General features: G+C 42.0%; 1 protein-coding gene across 2 annotated transcripts in view; it reads right to left on the bottom strand.

Moving 5' to 3' along the window:
* The window catches only part of acsl3a (acyl-CoA synthetase long chain family member 3a), a 34,978-nt gene extending 10,425 nt beyond the window's left edge, over positions 1 to 24,553 (bottom strand). The window contains exons 1-8 of one of the 2 annotated variants that reach the window (XM_069147467.1): positions 24,429 to 24,553; positions 17,723 to 18,249; positions 14,385 to 14,562; positions 9,066 to 9,175; positions 7,803 to 7,935; positions 4,460 to 4,610; positions 3,216 to 3,339; positions 1,973 to 2,044 (exon numbers count right to left, since the gene is read on the bottom strand). In XM_069147467.1, the coding sequence (XP_069003568.1) occupies positions 1,973 to 2,044; positions 3,216 to 3,339; positions 4,460 to 4,610; positions 7,803 to 7,935; positions 9,066 to 9,175; positions 14,385 to 14,562; positions 17,723 to 18,097 (1,143 nt within the window). In that variant the 5' untranslated portion in view covers positions 18,098 to 18,249; positions 24,429 to 24,553. The remainder of the gene's footprint in view (positions 1 to 1,972; positions 2,045 to 3,215; positions 3,340 to 4,459; positions 4,611 to 7,802; positions 7,936 to 9,065; positions 9,176 to 14,384; positions 14,563 to 17,722; positions 18,250 to 24,428) is intronic. The other variant, XM_069147468.1, reaches the window with a different exon arrangement.
* Positions 24,554 to 24,996: the final 443 nt, after the last annotated feature.

The following is a 24,996-nucleotide window of genomic DNA, read 5'->3' as shown; positions in this document are numbered from 1 at the left end:
ATGGTGATAGTTGAGTTAATAAAGCTTGAAAATATTGGCCAACAAGAATATAGATGGAGGACCGTGTCTTTGTCAGAATGTAACACTTCCCTGACAGTCTCATCAAACAATAAAGTACACAAAGCAGACCACTTCTCAGTAGGGATGGGGCACGATTTTGGAATATTCGAATAGTTGTTATAATCTACAAAATCGATTAGTATGTACAACTATCAATCTTCCTTATTCCCCGTTTTTTCCTGCGCGCAGTTGTAATGCGTCACTCCCGTCAGAAGGTGGCGGTAATGCAGCTAAAAACTGCCTGCCAGCCACATGAAATAACATGGGGAGAAGAATAACACGCTGCTCTCAGGCGTCCGGAGCTTTGCAGGTAAAACTGTCCCGGCATTATGCGAATATCAGATTAAAAATCCAATAGTTCACAGCGAATTTCGAATAGTAGTTTTGCTGGAAGTGTCCATACCTACTTCTCAGTTTTATTATTCATTATTGACAGGATAATGAACATATAAATTACTATGGAGAAAACGGCCCGGTACAACGGCAAAGCCTGCAATACACCCGTCAGTCCACTAGAGGATACGGTGTCAGACGTTAAGTAGTAATGTGAAGAAGCACAAAGAGTTATAAAGTCTGCGATCCAGTGGTTTGACAAAACAAACAGGAGTGTTTGAATCTGGGAGAAGGTCAGCGTGGATTTAAAGACAAAGGAGTGGAGACGCTGCTGGGTCTTTGTTTTGTTCACACACAGGTGCTCCGTGGACGCGGTATCCTCTAGTGGACTGACGGGTGTATTACACGCTGTAGTGTGATACTGGGTTGGATAAAATGTTAACTAACTGACAACATACAGCAAAGAGATCATAAAAGTATGATCAGAATCTTAAACTTCTTCATCTTTAAGTGTTGGTTTGTAAAGTTGATTGCAAACATTTTAGCCAACTCAAACATTAACATTAAATTAGGAGTCGTTCTTCCGGCCACCAGGTGAATTTCCAAACAATATTTACCTTCACTTTGATTTGTTTATATCCACTAAGTCCTGATGGAAAGACGTGTGTTTTTAGCTGTTGAATGCTCTGCTAGCCTCACCAGGTAGTCGCTAACTTTGTCAGTCTGTTGTTTGGTTCTGAGCAGGTTGTGTTCGGTGCTGTTAAGAGCTTTTTTTGTTGCACGATGCTGCTGGAAATATAGACGATGACATCAGTTAGTCTGAACCAAATGTTGCATTGCTGTAAAACAAAAACAACAAAAATGCACCATGAAGCTGAAGGGACCTTGAGAGTCGGATGCTAATGCTCTCTGGGTTTGTAACTACTTGTACAATTGACCCCTTTCACATACAAGTTAAGTCATTAAGTACATTATTTATGTAAAATATTAAATTCAAAGCGGCTTTATTCCTGATACGATGTTAGATTAAAATTGTTGATAACACCCTGACTGCAAAGTTTGCTTTCCACGCCACACTGCATGCCCTACTTTTTTGTTTCCATTAATTATAAACTCCATCTAGAACTAATAGAGGACTTGGTGGAAGGGTGGGACAACATTAACAAAACAATTCAGCTATGCAAAGTTGTGAGTAAAGCCCATCTTGGCATCATTAACGCTGAGATCGGTTAGTGACTAGAATATACTCCCCGACAAGCACACCTCAAATATGCCACTTTATCCTCTGGTTGTCAAACACTGTTTGGTGATAAAGAGCAGCGCTGGCCATCGGGAGGATGCAGCAAGTATCTACGTCACAGTCAGTTCAGAACCAGATCCAGCAGATCCAGGCCTGCTGGACTCAGTCACAGCTGGACTATGGACAAATACAGAGTGAAATCTGATCTGCTGGCAGACATGTCAATCAAACATCGGTGTTTGCACAGACTTTAGGGGGAGAAACTGTCAATATTAAGGCTTGTCCATCATTATTCTGAGCAAAGCTTTGCATTGTGTTGAGTGTATCGTCTGGACGTACCGGGACAGCGGCCATCAGAGTAGGCTGCAGGACGCTGGTGTCTCCCTTGCTGCCTTTCTTGATCTTGGTTGACTTCAGGTGAGAAAAATAAACAGTGTCACACTAATGATTGCACACATCAGATTTCAACACACATTTCAAACAAGATAGTGAGCTTTAGAGGACTTTTGGACAGCGCCAGGCTAATTGTTTTTCCTAAGTTATTCAACTGCACTTTAAACTGCCATAATTATGTATTAGTGGTATTTTTTTGTGGGACTTTCTCCAGAATTTGTATTATTTTCTCTTTCTGTTTTGCTTCATGGGAGCATGGTGAATATCCTCGTAGAAATGCTCTCCCCGTCCTGTCCACGGCTACAGACAATAATCCTTTAGCACTCCTTTGTCTTATTGTAATTTGTTCTTTAAAGTAATTTTATATGTTTTGTAGGTTTAAACCAGTTATATTCTACAAATTCCTGTTTTTCATATCTTGTTTAATTGTTAAAAGTTGCTTAAATATCTAATAAACGTCCTTGTCTCCATTCATCATTCACTGTCACATGTGTAAGTATGTATGAAGGATCTGTGGGACTTCAGCTGGGTTGAGTTGAGTGTCGACCAGATTAAGCTCAAATTTGAAAACCAATCAGAGACTTGCAGCGGCGCAAGCAACACTGAGTGAAGCTAACCGGAGCTGAAGGAAACTGTAAAATTGTTGATTCAATACTGGGTCTGAAATGTGCTCAATAAAGGCTATAAATGTACATTTAATCATTCTGTGTACAGAGTGGTGGAGGAGAGAAGGAGATCATCTGGACCTGCAGATTCTTAAATACCTGAGAAAACAAATTTAGTTGGAGGGAGTGCAGAGAGGCTCACTATTGTACGAGTGTCCAGTTGTGGACAGTCCTGATAGAGACGGGTATCTCAGATAATTAGGTGATTTCCTAACAGCGTATGCATAGTGACGCATCAACAATATTTTAAGATCACTCACTGTAAGGTTTGCCAGATTCAATTAAAGTTTAAAGTTTCTGTTTGTTTGTGTTTCTGTTTTGGTTGCTATGAAACCAGAAGTGGACATTTTGTAAAAGTTATGAGAGACAGAAGAATGTCAACATCATTGTTTGCTGAGCTTTATGCTTATCATACAGATAAGAGAGGTATCGACCTTCAAACTGCACAGTTTTTGGGTGTACGGGTACATTTCAGTTGGCTCTCCTGAAGCTCACGGTGTGCTTTAGGTTTAGTGTTACTTTACCTGGTCAGCGAGAGTCTGAGGAGACGAATAGCCGATCCGGCAGCCATGGGAAACACATACGAGCTCAGCACTCAGCTCCAGCACATGGGCAAGAGGCAGGTAGCCAATGTAGGTGTCCTCCTCACTGTGAACACAAAGACACCAACAACTGGAACATGAGATCATTAAGAGGTGTGCTTCTGTTCCTTCGTTTCGTGAGCTCCCGCATGTAGGTTTGTGCTTTTAACGTTCACTCTGTGAAATGAATCAAGCATTTCCTGTAATTAGTATCATTAACCAGAATTTACATACATAGTCTCGTGATTTCTTGAATCCTAAACCGTAGGTTAGTAATCTTTAGAAGATAAACACTGTGAATCAGTTCAAGGCAGGAGCCACTCTTTTCTTTGTTTAGACTGAAGTATGATCTACTGGCCACATATTAATTCTGGGGAATCACATTTCAGTGAACATGTTTAAACTTCAGCGTGAGGAGGTTCAAACAGTCGTATTACTTAATACACAACAGAAAGCTTTCATAAGAAGTCTGATTGAGATCGTGACAGGCGCAAACCCTCTAACCTCCATCCGTCTCACATCCTCCCACATTATTTTCTCCACTCATACTAAGCTCCCTCCCCTGCTCGTTTCCTCTCACTCCCGTCTCGTTCCTCAGAGAGAAGACTCGGTTTTTGTTTTAATAAGCATATTTCCCATCATGTCAAAGTATTCCTTTGAAACAAGCAGCAGCAAGACGTTTGCATTGCAACATGAGTTTAGCGAAGCTTAGCATAAGGACTTAGAGGGGATTTCTTGTGCTTCCACTCATGCAGTGCGTTATTGTCTTTTGGTAATTAACAAATTTAAAGCTCTTTTGTTTATTTCAAGTGTTTGATGTCTCTGCTTTGTCACGTAACCATGGAGATTTGCTGGTTTAAGGAGTGAATTTAAAAAAAAAGTTGCTTCTCCATGTGCGTCATTTTTTTTCATTCAAAAATGTCAATCACACAGAAAGGTGTAAAGTTTATAGTTCTGCTTCCTCCTGCGGCTTCATATTTGACAGACAGATGAGCAAAATAAACCTTTTTACAGCCTAAAATCACCACAATTAAAAGTATTGGACCAAAGAATTCAAACAAAAACTCTATGACAAATCTCATTAAATATTGTTGGAAATGTCCACAGCCTTACCCGACAAGCAGAAAAAGCACTACAATATACATGCAGCACATGTCCCATATGGGAAGTCAGTGTGTATGCTTTACCACAGGTTGGGAATCCTCTCGGCCATTCCTGTGATGCCAGCGATGATGTTGCTGTGGGAGATCATGACGCCCTTTGGGATACCCGTGGATCCGCTGGTGTACATGATGACTGCGATGTCGGAGGGCAGCGGCTGCTTACGCTCACGTGCTGCTGTAACACACACACACACACACACACACACACACACACACACACACACACACACACACACACACACACACACACACACACACACACACACATTTATCATTTTTATTTACATTCTCTCTTTCAGGTAATTATTTGTACCACTTAACCAGAATATGACAGGACTGTAATACACGAATGGCTTATAAAATGACACTGTGATTTGTGTGTATATATATATTAACTAACCACACACACACACACACACACACACACACACACACACACACACACACACACACACACACACACAAGAAGACAGACTAAACTGTACCAGTACAAAAATGCAGCTCTGTTTATACATGAGGAGATTAAATAGATGGTTAAATATAAATAACTGATTGATGCTGTATGTTCCTTAAGTTGGACGGGCATTGGGTGAACCGACTTGATGAGAGAAAGAAAATAAAATGTACTGAATTTCAAAGGAGTCAAACACGTGCATGGAAAATAGTCCGCTGTGATATTAAACAATCAGGCCCCTCTTGGCCCGGCGGACGGTTTGTCTGACTGTGCCGGCCAAAAACACCATTTCCTCTCCATCACTTATCTTTCCTCTTTCTCATCTCATCTTCCGCTCACTCTTACACTTTTTTTCATCTTCTTCTTTCCTCGGTCCAACACTTTCTCTTGCACTTTCCTTTTCTTTTTCTTTTTTTTGGGATTAGGACTTCAACTGCGTCCATTTGGTGGAAACTGTGTTATCTGCTAGCTGTCAGATAAATGTTTGAGTGTGTTTTCTTTGGACTTAACGATCACCTTGTGGGCTTTGAATCTTCTTTGCAATCACAACCGTGCAAACCTGATTCTGCAGCTGACAGTGAAAGCTGTTAAAGCTGTGCAGGATCCCGTGTTAGCTACAAAGGGCCCGGCTTCAGAGTGCGGTGAAAGTCGGATCGTTGGTTACAAAAACCGCCACAGCACTCGTCACATTTGACAATCGAAAAGGTGTTTTCGGCTGGTGTGGCCTTTCAAATGCAAACTAGGAAAATTAAGTATGAGTGAAAGCTTAATATATGTCAAGACTGGGGAGAGCTACCAGAGCTGTAATTAGTCTTTACTTAGTCTTAAAATCACGAGGGTTTACATTAATGAGGACTACGCAGAACACTGCTTTGTTTTACTGGATCCTGCTGCTTCATTCAAATGAATGAGACAGAAGTTTCTTTCATGCAGAGTGGTCGATATGAGATTAGATTTATTTTTCCTCTGTTGATTATGGTGTAAAACAAAAACAGAACTGAGACACTAAAGCTCAGCAGGCCCCGACACACCAAAGGATGATGACTAAATTATAACACAGTCACAAAGGGAGGACCTCGCTTCTCTTCTTTCTCTTTGCCGTTACTCAGATATGAAGCATGTTGGAGTGTGTGCTCCGAGACCTGATGTCATGAGAAGTTAACAGCGCTGTGTGTAAACACGACCCTCCCCTACATCCCAGCGCTCCATCCTCCCTTTCTAATCCCACTTCCTTCTGCCTTTATCTGCACAAGAAACTACCAGCTCCTCACGTTTTGGGTCAGCAGGTTCAAGAGGGACCTCAATAAAAGCCAAGGGGGGGCTCGTCCTCATCCGTCCACTGACTGAATATGCGTGCTATCGACTATAATCTGACACAGATGTTAGCACGTCCTCATTCACATGACCTAATGGGACTGATACCAATCCGCCCCCACATCCATATCTAACAAAACTACAAAAAACCCACCGTGACCATTACATTTTGTTTGCAGCAGCGGGAGAGTCTGCCACTACAACATCTACAAAAGAGTTTATCAGATGCTTCTTAAACACAGGAGCTCTCAGTGCGTAACATTTCATCTGCTTGGGCTGATACTGATATATTCAATTTGTTCAGTTCAATATGGAGGTTTGTTGAATATGGAGAAATGTTGAAGGAGCTCTGATGTTGGTTGCTTTCAAAAATCAATTGCCTCCTGACAAATTCGTTTTTTGGACTTTGATTCAATATAGGTGATAACATATCAATATTCTGTTGGTAGCCGATAGCAACCCACTGACGTCACTCAGTGGTTTGTGAATTGATTTGAAAGCTTTTGGTCGCCATCTTTGGTTTTTTTTTTCGAGCCAGACGTGACCATTTGGAGCAAGGGAGGAGTGAAGGTTGAATCCCGCCCACCTACACCGCAAACCTGATTGCACACCAGGCCTGTCAATCAATCCAGACAGGCCCCCATACATGCCTCTCTTTGAGGCCTGAAGTCTAATCAATGATTAAATTATTTTCAGAAGGACTTCCGGTACGCTGATCAGAAGGAGTGAATTTAACAAATGACACTGTAGTGGCTTTTTAAAAAATGTGAGTATTTCGTGAGAGAACTTGACACTTTTTAAATGGAGGTCTCTTTGAGCGAGAGTCTTTTTTTTTTTTTTTTTTTTTTAGGCAGCCCCTAGTGGCCCTCGGCTGTATTGCACTTTAAGTTACTTCCATGTTTGCTTCACTTTTCAGACCCACAGACTACATCATTTTATACACAGTCTATGGATGATAGCTTACTTCTGCTCCCTCTCAGTGGCCAAAAACCTTTCTCTCTTAATTAGATGCTAATTAATACACGGTGCTAGGATCAGTAGTTAATACTTGATGTTGCTTACTGAGATAAACACAACAGTGCTTCAACCCACATTCAGTAACTATCTTTGACAAAAGGGGTGAAAAACGTTTTGGCTAAAAGAGGCTAAGCACCACCTCAACAAACTGCTGCCCTCGTGAAAGCTCCAAGTGTACTATTGGTGTAAGATTGGTGAAGCAGGCTGGAACATATTGGGAACTGAGAAATTGATTATGCTGCACAAGTAGTTCTGGAATTCCCGTGAAGCCCTGCCGTATGTCATGACAGATGATACAACAGGTGTAATAATATTTAAAATACAAGAAAGTGCTTTAAGTTGAATGAGGGGCCTCGATTTTATTGCTGGAACTTCATCTGTCATTGAAAATCTAACAATAAACACCGTGATCCAAAGAACCCGGGTGGCATACAGCAACAGCAGTACCTCTGTGACTATGACTAGTGAACTCGAGACCACAAAATGAGAAAGTAAAATGACACACACACACACACACACACACACACACACACACACACACACACACACACACACACACACACACACACACGAAACACTTACCATTCTCCCAGCTGGCTCCCAGCTTCTGAACAGCAGCCATGTTGTGGACACTGATGCCACGTGGATAGCCGGACCACGACGTGTTCTCCACTACAATGATATGCTGCAGCCTTGGAACTTCAAATAGGATAGCCTGATGTACACGCACGCACACACACACACACACACACACACACACACACACACACACACACACACACACACACACACACACACACACACACACACACACACACACACACACACAGCACAAACGTGACAAGCATGCACGTGTTGTTTCCACTGACACATGAAAAGCATGTTTATATCTGATAAGTCACCAGAAATCCAATAGACACAATCTTCATCAATATTTGGGCTCAGAGGGAGTGTGTGTTAGTGTAAGCGGAGCAGGTTTGTGTTTATGCCACTTTGATAAAAGGGGGGTGAAATGCCAGAGCATCATGAGCCTTTGGGGATTGAACCTGTCCATAACGGGCCATAAGACATGCACTTGTTCACTTTTTATGTCTCCGTGATGACACACTGTCCTCCTCAGTCAGTACTGTCCCATTGTGTTCTCTCTCTCTCATGGATAACGGTGGCTTAATGTTCTAGTAAGACACCAGAGACATCTGGATACATATTAATTACCATTAATCACAGCTTCATAACATTTGTCTAATTTGAACTATTGAACAAACAGCACATGATAAGTCTGAGAGGATGGAGAAGGTGCAGCCAATAGACGATCCTATTTGATTTGCTATCCATCTTCTTCTCAGAAGTGTCATTGCTTCTAACCCAACATGCTACTGATGCCTAAACACAGTTTGGGTTTTGCAATAAATCCCACATTTCCTGTAACGTTGACAACCTCGTTTCCAAAAAACCTGAGACGGTGTCGTGTCACAAATGCTGTTTTTTTCAACTGTGCGCTGATAACGAGCTGGGAGGTCCCTCTCCTCTTTAGACCGGAGGATGCAACATCCATGATTTCTAAAAAGAATCGAATACAAATTTTGATTTGCAGACCACAGGACAGTTTTCCACTTTGCCTCAGTCCATCTTAAATGAGGTCAGGCCGAGAGAAGGTGGCAGTGTTTCTGGATCATGTTTATATGTGTTATATATATGGCATATGTAATTTGCACATCACTGCATTTTTTTTTTTTTTTTTTTTTTTTTTTTTTTACATTTTACAGTTTCCCAACTTTTTCGGGAACAGGGTTGTAAATAAGCAGAATATTTGCAGTTTTCTTTTGTGTGTTTGTGTGTTCTCACCTTGAGTCTGGTCTCCAGGAGCTCTCTGCTGGTGATGATGTGGGTGACTTCAGTCTCATTGAGCGCGTGAGCTATGGCAGGACCTCCCAGTGTGGAGTAAAGGGTGATCACTGCAACACACATGCATAAATACAAAATTATAATAATATACGTCTGTTTTGATTACTGCTATGTGTTATTTTCAATAATTTCTTTGTACATTTCAGTGATAGGCCCTGAATTTATAAGTTGCCCTGTGAAATTTGTTGTTTATGAAGTCTAAATGGACAACATTTATTTATATGTTCTGATGTTCAATGGAAATGAAGGGCTCTTGGTCCTCATCAAATATATCAATAAACAATGATTTGGCTTATACTGAAACAGTGACATTAAATGAACAGAAAAGAACAATCGTTCTTATGACAGTTAATTGTCAACTAAAATTGAATGACGACAGGTCTACACTGCACTTTCTGAAATAGCATAATTACAATACACATGGAAGGAATGACCACTTGACTCTATTGACCCAGAAATCCCAGGTGCTGCAGATGATACATGGATAAATAAAATGGATAAACAGAAGTATAGGACAATATTTATCAAATATATTTATCCTCATTGCATAAATTAATTGAATATCTAGTCTATGTCTGTGCACAATCGACATAGAAACAGTGAAACATGTGTAAAGATGTACGTGCACTTTGTCTACACAGCTCAGGGGCTCTACTTTGGCCCCTCCCACTCAGATGACATCATCAGGCACCTCCAGAGGCCTGAGCTCAGCCACTGAGCGAGGGGACACAGGCTCCCACTTCCTGATAAGCACTCTGTTGGCGATGGAAACAGTATTGGTATGTGAGGGGGCTTGTTGTTATGACTAAGTGCACATGCCTGATGGAGCGCTGGAATGTGTGGTTTGAATGAATGCATCCACATTAGGAGTGTCAGTAGTCGGAGAATTGAAGGTTAGTGTTCAAATTCTATTTGAATCCGACACCGAGAGCTTTTTTCCTGCATCTCGTGTTGAAAAGGATAGTGAGATGAAACGCCACGTGTTCCTCCGGGAAGACCTGCTCTGATTACAGAAGAGATAGACTGTGGGCACCTATATATGTGATTGTTGAACTGTATAAACTGTAATCTGCCGCTATGTCAGCCTCTACTCTTCTGGTTCAGCTATATTTTGGGCTCCAGCTGCAGGAACAGCCACAAGAGACTCAGGGAGAAAAAAAAACTGATGTTACAGCACAGGATCAGGCTCACAGTCTGCCTTCCTGTTCATCTCAGAGGTGTTGGATGGGGTTGAGGTCAGGGCTCTGTGCAGGCCAGTCCAGGTCTTTAGCACCTGGCTTTGTGCATGGAAGCACATATCATGTTGGGGCAGGACATTTGTACTGCATAACTGGATTCATACTAATGTCTTAAATATCCCTGTTTGCTTCAGCTTAAAGATTTCTCTTAATCTTTAAAATGAACAGAATCTGACCCAAAAACAAGAGAAAAAGAGCCTCAGATTAAAAGCACATAGACGGATGCAGGTTTCCAACAAAATGTCGTTGTTTGGCTAACTTGCAAACTAAAGAGACAACAGTATAGATTGTCCCTTGAGTCCAGTGATTATCAAACCAACCTCACTGCCAATGCAGTGCATACTTGACAGTCACATGACTGTGAATGATTGAGCAGTTTGCCTTGAATTTTTCCATTTCTTAAAATAAAAAACACTTTTATTTCCCATGCTCTTGCCTCTGGTCGTTTTTCTTCTTTATAATGTATTGGCAACATTAGGGGAGATGCTGGTTGTGTTGGTCAAATGGCATAACTTAGATTACTTAGTCATGAAGGTTACAGCTTTCCCTTGCTGCATGTGCATTCCTGTGCTGAACTCTGTTTGTGCACAAAAGGCCCAGAACTATTTTAACCACCTTCATACATGTATGTATAGTAAAAGTGTGTTTGTGTGTCTGTTAAGAAAGAAACTGCCTTCAGGTCAAATTAATTGAGGAAGGGAAAAGGGAGGAGAGAGTGAAAGACAGGGAGAGAAAGGTGACAGGAAGGCAATGGAGAGAGTCGAAGAGAGAGAGAGAGAGAGAGAGAGAGAGAGAGAGAGAGAGAGAGAGAGAGAGAGGCTGGCTGACACAGACATGGAGGGTTTTGGGACAGGGCTTTGTCACACTGCAGTCTTCTTGTGTCATGGAGCTCCAATACTTCCTGCACTGCTACTTGTGTGTGTGTGTGTGTGTGTGTGTGTGTGTGTGTGTGTGTGTGTGTGTGTGTGTGGATGAGGGCCATGACACCTCCAGCCGTGAGATCTAAACACTAGATTGGGCCCCAGCTGAACACACACACACACACACACACACACACACACACACACACACACACACACACACACACACACACAGGAAACTTAGCAAAGACCCCACTAAGCAGCAACAGACAGAGACATGTGAAACTGCTGCTTGTTATACATCCTTCATTTAACTTTATTCACTGACAAGTGCAGAAAAGTCATAACAGATGATGTGCATTTTGACGTGCCAATGTACAAGGGCTATGCAGTGCACACACACACACACACACACACACACACACACACACACACACACACACACACACACACACACACACCAAGTGTTTGAGTTCACTGGGGGCCTTTGGCTGACTCCTTGATGCCTCTGTCAACATGAGATGCTCACGTAGATCCCCTCTCCCCTCCTCTGACGCCATCACTTGTCTCCCTCTCTCTCCTCCCCCCATCTGTTTCTCCTTCTGTTACTCTTTCCAACCTTTAAACCCCCCGCGTATTTTACAAGCATGACAGTTTAATGGAGCCCAAACTCAAGCACGCAGAAAGAATGAAGAGTCCTTCATGGACAATCAAAAAGATTTAATGAACTGCTGTGAAAGCTTGTGATAAATAAAAGGTAGTGTACGCTTCGGTTCAGAACATATTAAAGAGTAAATCATTTCCCGGCAGGCGGCTGCTGCTTTGCTCTCTATAGGCAGCTTTTCTCAGAGGCCATATGGCTGATTTTCTTGGGTTTGTTTAAAGTAATCCTAATTGTTTTTTAATTTCAAAGTTCTTAATGTTCCCAGAAATAATGCAACCAGCAACATTAGCTTTGATCTGACATTAAATGATTCATTCCACCTGCAGAATTGGAAAACTGGGCTGAAAGACCCGTTACACAAGAAGTCTTTTTGTTAAAGAGTACAATCACTGTCCTGTCCAAGCATGTTTAAAATAAAAATGTCCTCTCGTCTGTATTTAAGTGTATTTCTGTCGAAAGAACACGGACGAGCGTGAACGAGAAGAAATTGGACGCTTATGTAACAACGGAGCAGAAGGGACAATATGACCTTCTTCTGTCTCAGCTGGGCAATGCAAGTTACAAGTTGTCCACTGCAGCCACTAACGGACACACGCGCACGCACACACAAACACACACACAGAAATTACTATAAATCAGCCACATTGAGACACATGTGAAAGCTGCTAAGTGGGAAAGACCAGAGACCTCGGAGTTGTGTTTAAAGTTGCAGTACAGAACAACCTAAACCGAAAGAGATGGAAAGGACAGATTTATTGTGTATCCATGAAAAAAGAAAAATCTCCTCCATCTGTCTCAGTGTGTTCAACTGCAGCCACATACCATTTAAAAAAAAAAGCTTCTTTTTTTTTCAACACTATTAGAATTTAAAATGATTAATTATTAAACATTTGGTATCATATATGGGAGTTATAAGGGAAATGCTCTGTGTGTGTTTCTATGTTAACATCAGCAGGTTTTCAAAATGTCAGTTCTCCTGTCAGATTACGAGCCCGTGTCACAGTTTTTGTCCGTCTGTCTTTCTTGTTGCGTTGAAATGAGGTCGTATTTACCGTGTCCACGAGAAGAGTCCGTACAGAACTCGTTTTCTCAAAGTCTCGGGTTCATGAGTTGCGACGTGTTTGCTGATGTTTACGGAAATGGCAGAGGACATGGAAGTTCATTTTTCTTTGGGTGTTAAGCTAATATGTTGTTATTTTAGTCATGTCGAGTTTGTCTTCATAACAGGGATAATAGCCTACGTCTGTGGAAAAAGTTGATCTTCCCAGTGACCTCATCTTTTCCATCTGTGCCTTCACATTTCCTGCATTACGTTACCTACCCGTTAGCGTGCCAAATTGTTAGCCTCTGTGGCTTGTAGACGCCGGCCGTGTTTTTACGACTTAACCAATGTGCACCACACGACTTGTCCATGTTGTGACCACCAGCTCACCAGTTAAATTTGAACGCAGCGTCCCTCTCTGGGTGAGTCCCCATGTCTCTCCCTGTGTCCACCAGAGTTCCTCAGTCTGTTTGCCTGTCTCTCTCGCCGTGTCTCCTGCCCACCACGCCAGCCTCACCTGTTCCCTGTCTTCCGGTCATCCCCATCTGTAGGCCTTCTTTCAGCCATTGCACCTTTGCTGGATTATGAATTCAACACTGAAGCCTTTTCCATTGCAAGCTTGTACCTATGCCTGTTTCCTGATGTTTTGTCTTTGGGTTTTGTTCGACCCACCTATAAAAGTAAAGTTCTTTTGTTTTGCTTTATCCTCAGGTGCAAGTGTCATGCCTTATTTGCTTTATGGTCCTTATTCCCACTACTTGTAACAGCCTGGCTCCGCCCGTCTGTCGCTCACAGCTTCAGTCTTTACAGTCTGGAAACCCTGTTTGAGGTTTGCTCAGCTGTTCTGAGGACCGGACAAACCCGCGACCAGTGTGGGTGCGATGATGTTGAAGTCAGGTGTTTGTTTCGAAATGTAGTTCCAACAATGGTGGCGGTAGTAGAGCTAAATGAGGTGATACAAATAGCAGTAGCACCTGTAAATATTGAGGAATTAAAGCAGGAGCAAGACAAATGTATAAACTGATTTTTAAAAGTCTGCTTTGGTCTTTTACCGACAAGGAGTTGAACTCTGCTCACTTTGAGGAAGGGCCCCTGCTGCTCTCTTTACAGCTTGAGTTGGTGGTCAATGCTGATTAAAGGCTGCTCTAGTAGTTTTTAAATGAACCCATTTACAGCCTTTAGGAAGCAATCCCCAGTGGTGCGTAACCAGACCCTATTACATAATTTGACATATAAAAGGGTCCAAAAGAAATACAAAATATACCAAACTGTTCGGTAGAGAGAAACTGAGGCTGATGCAGAGTGTGATCCATTTTGACTTTGCTGTTTCTAATCAAGTTTAGATACTTAGAATTTAAAGTCCTTTTCCTGAGGTGTTAGCATTAGTTTTAGTTTTTAATCCTCCTTTATAGTGTAAATTGCATCTGTCAATAGTTTCCAACATCCCGGACTTACATGGGAAGTTGTATTTGAAGCAGGCCTGCGCTGTTATGATCCATTCGGCTCGAGTCTCACAGAAGATGGCGATGTTGGAATTTGGTCGCTGGCCCAACGCTGCCAGACCGCTGCCCAGTTGGGTCACCGCCGTGTCGGTTTCCTCGTAGGAGAGCCAGCGGTACTCACCTAGAACTACCTGCAGAGGGGTGGAGGAGAGGTAAATATGTTATTAGTGATGGAGCAAAACTGAGGGGGAAGGATGTGTCTAGGTTCTTTCTTTTTTTTTTTTTTTTCTTTATATCAGGATGCAGTGAGTCATTTCACAGACTATACAAACATTAGTCTAACCAAATTAACCACAGAACCGTTGGGGAACCCTGCCGCTTCTATTATGTGTTGGTGGGGACTCCTTTTTTTTCTTTTTTTTTACTGCAGGAACTCCCACAGTCACGTTTGGTCTGTTTTGTCTTAAAAAGTCACAGGAAAGGGAGCAAAAGTTCACTAAGAGGTGCTTCCTCTTTTACTATCTGCATGAGAAGAACAGGAGCTCAGGCTGCTGGACTATCCTTCAACACACACACACACACACACACACACACACACACACACACACACACACACACACACACACACACACACACACACACAGCTGACAGGAGGGAGCTTCCCGCACATGTGTTCGTGAGGTTATACTGACACCTATTGGTTAATACATGCGAGTGCACACAAACACAAAGAAGGACAATGATTACTCCACAGTGCAGTTTTCCACATTAGAAACAATGACTAGCAGCTAAATAGCTCAGCCACATACTGTTGCAGCAATAAGTGTTTCAACAGTGAGGTTTAAATGGATTAGAGGGATCAGGCTGCTGGGATTAGTGGGGAAATGCACCAGTAAAGTATATGCACGACAAAATTGGCTCATTCACCGTTCCAAAGTGTTCTGCTTGGCTAAAATATACACAAAATGGTGAAGCAAGAGGTCAGACAGACTAATGCTACTTTTCATACTCTCAATCCAATGACAACAAAATCTGGATATACCGTTCTCTCCTTCCTGTTCCCCTTCTCTGCTCCATTTTCACTCCTGTCTCTCCATTTTGTAACCTTAATGGAATATAGGACTAACAAACTGTCAGCTGCAAGAGCATAACTGCAACCTTTTAACTGGGATTTTAAATGTTTTATACATTTACAAGAGGTTTGTCTAGACAACAGGCCAAGAAAGCATCAAGAGGGGACATTTTGATGAGTTAGTTTGCCTGCTCAGTAATCAAATTAAATTAAACAATCCTGTTTAGATTTGAAGGAGGTACTGTTTTGTTTTTTTACCTACAATGCAACAAATGTCTGGTACAGAAAAACAATTCAATACAGCGTCAGCCTCTGTGTTCCTCCTTGCTTTTTTTTTTTTTTTTTTTTATAGCTTTCTGTTTGACATCTGGCCTACTGGTTGATTTTCAAATCCTATTCCTTCTTGTATTTTCAATCATCTGTGAAGAGGCTGTGTCTTTTCCATTCCCAACACCTTGTATAATAAAAAAAAAAAAATAGAAAAGTTCACCCTAATAGTGGCTCGTAAATGTTCTTATACCTCAAAATCGATCCTGAAACAGACACATTCAGTGGTGAGTCTGGTGGTGTTCGAAATAGTCAGATTAACAATGTCAGACATGCTCCTTCGTTAGGATAGACATGCAGTACACTGAGCCGCCTCCACACCAACCTGGAGCTGTAAATACTCACATGGGCAAAAAAGCAGCTGAAAATAGTTCACAATGAAAGCACCTATTCGTCCAAGTTAATAAAAACTACAGTGCTCAGCTGTTCTTGGAAACTATTTTGCCTTTTTTTTATTTTTTTTGAGAACAAGAAAGGAAAATATGTCTTCAGTATGAACAGATGGAGCTTAGAGCATCTGTTGATAACAGTTTCCTGCCATGGCGCCATATGTGAGGGCGTTTATTGGTGCTGGTAATTTCGGATTATCTATCAAACATAAACTGCATTTGGGTGCTGGTATGAGTTAAATGTGGAATTAGAATAATCAGTCTTTGCTTCACAACAAGTGAATGAAAACATTGCTTCAGTTAAAGTATTCCTTACGCTGCTGGGGATTTCTTGGACCTATGTAGGGTTTGCTGGACAAATATTACCACATTCGTCATTTCATACTTTTAAACTCAACACTTTTTGCTATATTTCATATTGGATATAATGTTGTAATGTCAGTGTTGGGAAGGTTACGAAAAGACTACAGATTACTGCTGTTAAAAATGTAATATCTAATGTACTTTAACTATTTGAATCACTTAATCAAGGTAATGTAACTTATTACATTTGATTACTTTTTGACAACTTTAATAACAAATGATTTAAACTGGGAAATAAAGCTGAAAAGTCCTTAAAAATATAAACTATAAACCAGTCAGTGAAAACCTCCCAACAGAACTCGACATTGATTACTGTTAAACTTTCATTAAAAGTTCTTCATTATAACTTCAAATCAGATTTAAATGGTTTGATTTTAAAACACCAAATAAAATCACAAGTCTGTAGATCACAACTGACTTCATTGAAGGACAAATGTTCCCAGAACCTCAAACCAGGTCTACATTCAGGTGGACTCATGCTGAGTGATGATGAACTATCAACAGGGCTGAGTGCTGCTCACAGGTTTTTACACTGGTTCCTAAGTGACTCTTTTAAATATCTCTTAATCTTATGTGACAACATGGTCATCCACCTTGATGTGGTTGCTTAGAGCAATTCACACTGATTTGATTGGCAGACGAGAGGCGGGGCAAATTAAAACAAGAGAACCAATTAAAAACAAGGATCAATATTTAAGTTCATACTGCAAAATGAATGGAGCCTGTCTATATGTAAGCTTTTCACTGAGAATAACATATTCAGATGTATCTCACCAACATTTTCAATAGTAACTGTAATTTAATTACAAATTTTTCTCAGTAACTGATTAAAATGTACTTTTATTTTGTAATTTAATGATATAAATCTCCAACACTGATGTCAGTGGATGTTTTGTGGTCATCATTGGTGTAACTTGTTTATTCAACTTGTTTCTGGGAGTTACAACATATTAACCCACATTGAAAATGAAGCAGCCTGTTCCCAGTCTTTATGCTGAGATAAACTAACTGACCTCTGACCGAGTTTTACATTTAAGGAACAGATACTGCCTGAGAGTGGTGTCAATCTTTTCCCAAGATGTTCCGTCATGTGGGCTACTGCTGATATTTTGTTTAATGCACCTTTTTCCCTCTACACTTCTATGTAATTGATTCCTCTCCTTTCTGTACAATATTGTTGCTGCGTTTCCACATATATACCTTCTTGAACACCTTCCCGTTGCTCTGTCGCTCGTCCTCCTCACTGATCACCTCCCTCGTCCCGAGACAGTCTCTGTCAGGGAACCTCCTGGCTGCGTACTCAAACATCTTATCCAGGGTGTCCGCCCTCGGGTGCAGCGACGTAACCAGCCTCTTGGTGGCGTTCACCGCTCTGTAGGGCCCCTCGGGACGTCCCAGGACCGAGCGGGCTTTGGCTCTCTTGGCTCGCTCCTCCATCGAGCCGTAGAAGCCCTCGTCGGGTCCGGAGATCCAGCTGAGGAGGTAGGAAGGCAGGAAGGTGATGATGGTGTAGATCCACACCATGAGGTGGAAGAGGAGCAGCAGCATGGGGTTCAGGTCATCCTTCAACCTCATCCTGGTGAAGCTGTGAAGAGCAGGCAGGAGAGAGCGTGGAGGACGTTGCTTCTCCTGTTGGAGTTATTCCCTCTTTCGCCTTCTCCTTCTTTCTTTTTGAGAGCTTGACTCTCCCTCCCCAGCAATAAAGTGCCCTCAGGTCCACAGTCCTCCTAGGAGATAAATGACATTCATCTGGCATTAGAGCAACACTGACATTTTCATTTTTAAAGTGATTTCAAAATTATGCTCACATTTGTCTGAATCCTGAGCTTGTTGTACAAGAACCTGCACTCATTCTGAAGCTGAAACAGTAAGATGCACAAAAAAGCAGAAGAGACATTTTGGTTATTGTTTCAAATGTTCTTTCTTTTGTTTGCAACTGCTTTGTCCAGCGCTCTCAGGCACCTGAACACAACACATCAGTCAATGTCACCCACTGTCAGTATCACAGACAAAGAAAAACACAACAGAACGGGCAGATGTGGAAAGAGAGCAGGGAGGGAAAATATGAGACCAATGATGAAAATGAAAAACCAAAAGAAGAAATCAGTCTCTAATAGACGCGAATGAACAGAGTGTGAGAGGGTATGTAAGAGGTTTGTGAGTGAGCTTATGTGAGTGTGTGTGACAGAGCACAAGCCACTAGACAGAAGGAGATGGCCGAGACAGGAGCAGATAGGAACAAGCTGCAGCTCAAGTGTGTGTCGGGCCAAGCGGCTGTACTGTACCCTTTAATCTCCATGATGTAAGACTGAGAGGGAGTGTAATGGGGAACTGTCACATGTCTATTTTATTGGGTGAAAAGTGTGTGTAGCATATGCGTGTATTATTATTATTTTTTTTTCCATTCATCTCATTTCCTGTTTTGATTAGAGCGTTAACTTTGGACACACACGAACACACTGAGTGACTGTAACATATAGAAGGTGCCAGCAGAGTTTGGGAGCTGTCCAGGGTTCTGAAATGAGGTCAGTATTGAGGTTATCTCATCAGGTTTCCTGTTGGCTCATGTTCTCTTTACTCCTCTTTAACCCTGTAGCTCTCAACTGGTCCAGCCTCAGGACACACATTTCTCCTTAGTCATTGAGTTGCGACCCAAATTTTTTAGCATATAGGTGTCCTGTCAACAGGGCAGATATTGTTTCAACTATTGATGCTAGTGCTGATACCTAGGCTTGACACCAAAACTGTTTTTCTTTCCCAAAAACTTGACTTTGAGAAATCTAACTATGGTTTCTCTGAAAAAAAAAATGCTATTTGAACTAAATTGACCATGACAGATAATTTTTTACTTTCAAAAGTAAATTTGCAGTTTAGTAAAATAATCTTAACCCATGGCGCCTTACTGGCTGTTTTATTGGCATTTCCTATCAGCAGGTGGCGTTTTTCAATGAAGCCATATTCATGTCAACAGAGCAAATTCCACTGGATGATGAAGACAATGAGATGTGGTTAAAAGCGCCAGAAAAACGGGTGATTTCACACTGAGGTAAGATTACTATGTCATTAAAAAAAATGCATCCCAGCTTTGGGTACTTGAGTTTTTAATCTTCAGTTTGAAATCCTCTTGACTGGACTGTGGGCTGAACTTCAGGTTATGTTTCTGGTTTTGTAGATCTGGATTCAGACAATTTACTAACTGAAAAAAAAATGAGTGAACCCAAAAGTCAGTTTATCATCCAAGAGGCTCATAATTAGGAATCAGATTTGCCAGATTGGTATTAATGCCAGGCATTAACCATGATGTCTAATCCACATTAAATAGAGTTTCGTATAGGGCACCAAAATTGTAACTTCTGGGTTCATGTTACTACTGCACACAAAAATAATTCAAGTGGTGAGAGACTGATTTCAAATTTGCGGAATAAGAGGTATCTGACAGGTAATCAGTTTGTTACCAGACACCCTGAGGTTAAACATCAGAATCTGTAAGTGGACAGAAAAACTTGGATTTTTAATCTCTATACATTTAGTTTCAAACCACGTTGTAGAAGAGTGTCTTATCCTCTTGGTGACCTCACAAAACCATCAGATTATCATGACTGCTGATTACTCTGACTGTTATTGTGGCTGTTTGGTATGGTTACTGAGCATAGCTGTAAAGGTGTTTATCTTTACATTGAGAAACTGGTCTCACCAATGACAGCAGAACCTCTTCACCATTACTGCCTGCCATGATCACACATTACATGATTTATGGGTCATTAATGTCCTTAAACTGCCAGAAACAACCTTAATATCTATTGACGTTTCCATTGCAGTCTTTGCAGCCATGCAGCTAGAAAAAAACAACAACATCTGTCAAAACTTTGTGCACAAACATAGACACTATGAAGTCCCCAGACAGTCCATTTTAGCAGCAATAATTCATTATTCATGTAAGGGAGCGGCTCATCGTGCTCCCCTGAAGCACCGATATTCTCATACTCCTCCAAAAACAGCCGCTGACACACACACACACACACACACACACACACACACACACACACACACACACACACACACACACACACTGTGTGTACTCGCCTCCCTCCTGTATACACTCATCGCTCAAGTGTCCCTTTGAGACTTATAAATAAATCAAAGGTTTTTACCAGCGGTGCTCTCCCAGACTACCATCTGTCCCCTGTGGACTCTTTTCTGTTGGTCTTATTACTGAGCCATCGCCTCATCACAGGATGCTGCAGCTTACCAAACCTGCACCCTGGTGGAGCAGGTGTTTCACTCCATCGCCTGTTATCATCCAGTGTTTGTTTACTAGCTTCGGTGTCTCTTTATTTTTATCCTTTTTTTTGCAGAGACTGACAGTCAGTGAAACAGCAGGCACATGAGCACTGTAGGAAGTGAAGTATCAGATAAGAGGAAAAGACGGAGCAGAGTGCGGTGCTGCCAGACCTCAGCTCCTTCCACCGCTGTCTTGTGTAGACAATGAACAGAAGTCTGAGGGCTGCTGTAAAATACATTAGGCTGAACGAGCAGCTTTAAACATAGCCACCATTTTAATTTCCACTATCTCCTGCCAATCCACCCCCCATTCTTTGCCTAAAATGCCATGATGTCGTTAGTTCGACCCTCTCTCGCTGGTGCCTTGAAGTCCACATCTTTTAAACTTCCCACCCCGAGTTAGTAACTCAGACTTTCGGTTACAACTTTGAAAGGCTTCTTCGAGCTTTACTGTTTTCACTGGTTGATTATTACTCTATTATTAGTCTTTATGATGTTGTGGGGTGCCTAATATTTCAGCACATTGGTGTTGAAGCGATCTTGGAAAGACAAGAGAACATGTTATGTTTCAGCCCGGTAAATGGTCTGTACTTGCATAGCGCTTTATCACCTTTCAGTCTCAAAGTGCTTTAACATGGTTTTTCCCATTCACACACTAATGAGACAGATCACCATGCAAGGTGCTGTCATCAGGAGCACATTCACACACCGATGGTACACCATCAGGAGCAATTTAGGGTTCAGTGTCTTGCTCAAGGACACTTAGGCATGTGGACAGGAGGAGCTGGGGATCGAACCACCAACCTTCTGATTAGTGTTCAACCCACTCTACCGTCTGAGTCACAGCCTCCCTACTTGTATGTACGTGTACCGGTAACATCTCAAATATAACACAAACAATTAACACAAAACAGACAAAAACTAAAATGTTGAACAATGTGTCACGCTAGATGCCCAAAACTTAAAGCAAAAAAGATCAAAGACAAAACCCTTTGCTGAACTGTGTGGTGTGGTCGTACACGCAATGTGACGGCCCGGGAGCCAGTTTAAAAAAACGAGGTAAGGCACCTTCATTTTTTTACGCCTCGGTGTGAAAAACATGAAACTGACACTCCATCATCGACCGGGCCAACGGATGTATTTTACGTATTGGCATGAAACCTGGTTGTAAATGGTCTCCACTTATATAACGCTTTATCACCTTAGCGGTTTCAAAGCGCTTCACACCGTTTCCCATTCACACACCAATGGCGGCAGAGCTGCAATCAGGAGCATCTCGCCCAAGGAAAGGACACTCGAGCATGTCGACACAAGCTGAGGATCAAACCGCCGACCTTATGACCATCTGAGCCACAGACACCCCAACTTATGTGTTTACTTGCATGCAAGTATAGTGACAATACAGCTGAACTGCATTGATTTTTCAGTTACTTTTTTAATTAAATGTTAGAAAATTGCAAATTATGCCAAGATAATATGAAGGTGCTGTCTTCAGTTTGTCTTGGCTGACCATCATTCAGAAACCTGAGAGGCGGCAGATTTAATGGGCTGGAATCAAAACAAACCTGTCCAGTCTCCCGCTGCCTTTCCCAAAGATCCAACCACACACAGCCGCATTAACCAACGCAAATCCACTCTGGAAAAGGCCAAGACCCTAAATTGCACCACAGCAACACAGAGATTAGAGTCAAGGCGAGGTTGACTCTAATCTCTTAGTTCTAATAACAAAAAATAGGTAGTCACAATGTAGTTTCTCAATGGCTGGTTTTATGTAACTAACAGGCAGCTTCCACTCTCTGGATTAATTGAGTAATGTTGCGGCATGGTCTACGTAGTGGTGGGGTGAGCAGGCGCGCATGTGTGAGAGCACCATTGCTTCCTCAGGAGATCCTGTGAAAGGGGCCTTTTGTGTGCACACGTCATGGTGCTGCTTACACCCACTCAGCTAAGCAGCCCGGCTGAAGTCTTGCAGGACTGTCAACATGGTCATTGTGGTGAAAACGACCGACGCACCAACACACGACTCGGTCCCGAGGGTCAGACTCTGTGTGTGTGTCTGTGTGTCTGTGAGGAGAAAGAGGAGAAGTATGTGGTTTTGTTTGGATGTGTGGGTATGGCGTGTGGGAGCAGGACAGATTTGCCCAATAATGGCATAATCAGAAGCTTGCAAAACAACAATAGTGTTTTAAGTGTGATTTGATTAAGAGTGAAAGTACAACCGGTTGGATTATGTGGATCAGACTGCAGCTTTACTTCTGCTTTTGTGGGTTCATGGTGACCCAGAGCTTCCGAAGTGATGCAGATTGTTAACGCAGCGGCTATAAAGGCCATCAACCACATCGGATTCGGACGGCGTCGGTGTTGGAATGAAAAAAGCAAAGAAATAAAAGTAAACTTTAACCGTTTTTCTTTTCCTCCTGAGTTTATAATATACATATTAATTTCAACTTTAAATGGGTTTTTATAACACCAAAATAATTTATGTCTGAGAAAAATGGCTCCCGGGGAGGAGGAGTGTGTGTGTCTGTGTGTTTTCTAATCACATCGGACCATTCCTGAAAGACAACAGCATCTCTGTCTGGAGGTACAGGAGCTCTCCAACAGACCTGCAATCAGTTGATAACTGCCATTACAGGCCAGCTCACTTCAGCTGGGAAAAATACATCCTTAAAAGTGTTGAGGCAGCTTGGGGGTTGTTGGGGGGAGGGGGGTGGTTTCACTTCCAGGCCTTTCATTTATAAAAAAATTAAAAAAAAAAACTCGGTTATATATAGTGCTCCACTTGTCTGCGTTTCATAACCAGATACATGTGCCTCCCTAGCGAAATAATAAAAAAAAAAAAAGTGGGCTGATGTTTGTTAAAGTTTTCTTCCATGTTAAAATCTTCACATTCCAACTCATAGACCTGCCTGTGTAGGAGTTAGTGCAGAAATACCGATAACCTGATTATATGTCTCAATGAAGCTTAATAATGATACAGATGTTATGTAATATAAATGACATTATCGGCAGTGAGCCACAGATGTTGCAGCTGCAGCATCGTCAGTTTGTAGGCACTGAGGACAGTGTCGCTCCAAACACCAACGAGCGACACAACTTCCGGTTTGAGATTCCAGAATAAAACTCATCTGGTTGCGTTTTATCTCCCTCAGCTACGATCGCAACTTTAAGACGTTCATCGAGATAGGTAATTACCAAATGTCATCCAAAAACACATGGCTTATGGGTGTGCATATTTGCTATATGAGCCTCTTATGTTCTGTTATTGTTATATTCACGTGTCATAGAAAACACAGTATCAGTTGAACTGCACATGTTCATGCTCACGGGTTGGTAGAGGAATGATGCGTTGCACGGTATCTCTCTAATAATGATCATTGTTGTCATTTCGGCACGGCGTTAGGGAGCAAGTGACCGCACCGTGCTCCATTCAACAACAGGAAATCAACTTTGCAACACACAAGCAAAAAAAAAAAAAACCCAAAAAGTGTCACGTTTTAATTCTCAGAGGATGTCAGTTCGCTACTTCCACAGTTGTTTCTGTTGTTTCTTGGGCAACTTGACGTTAACTGCAGCATCCCGGACGTCTGCGCATAATAAACGCGCATCACAAACAGAAACTTACCGGTGTGCGCTTCCGGCAGTTTGTCCACGTTGAGCCGACGTTTCAAACCTCGACGTGTTGAAGCTCCGTGCACGGATTGATCCGCCGGCCCTCAGTCCGACCGGTGATGTTGTGCTCAGCGGGGATGACGAGGACGGATGGCGGCTTGGAGGGAGAGGGTGGGGATTCCCTGCGTTATGATTGGACTCGTGGAGGTGGCGCGTGTGAGGGGCCGGCCCGAGATGGAAGGAGGGCTCGAGGTGACTGCGCGGGTTACTGACGGTCACCAGGAGCCAGAGGCCACGCGCACAACGCTCACACAACCACACGCGCACGCTGTGATCCCAGGCTCCTTGGTCCGCAGGCTAAAATACAAATGATAAATTAGTGAATACACTAAAAAAAAAAAATAAGCGTTTGTATTGAAGTTTCATAGCGTGAACCCCAAAATGTTAAATCCTAAAGTCCTATAAACAAATATTATGAAAACGTTTAGTGGTTTCTTAAAATTATCTCACTTGCTGTTGTTTCATTTGTTTTCCACAATTTATCAATGTGATTATTTATTTCAGAATTACATCATCACTTG

Source organism: Embiotoca jacksoni, unplaced genomic scaffold, assembly GCF_022577435.1.
Source record: "Embiotoca jacksoni isolate LCO1_2020_lvr unplaced genomic scaffold, fEmbJac1.0.p SCAF_14, whole genome shotgun sequence".
Taxonomy (NCBI): Eukaryota; Metazoa; Chordata; class Actinopteri; family Embiotocidae; genus Embiotoca; species Embiotoca jacksoni.
This window is presented reverse-complemented; position numbering and strand designations above follow the sequence as displayed.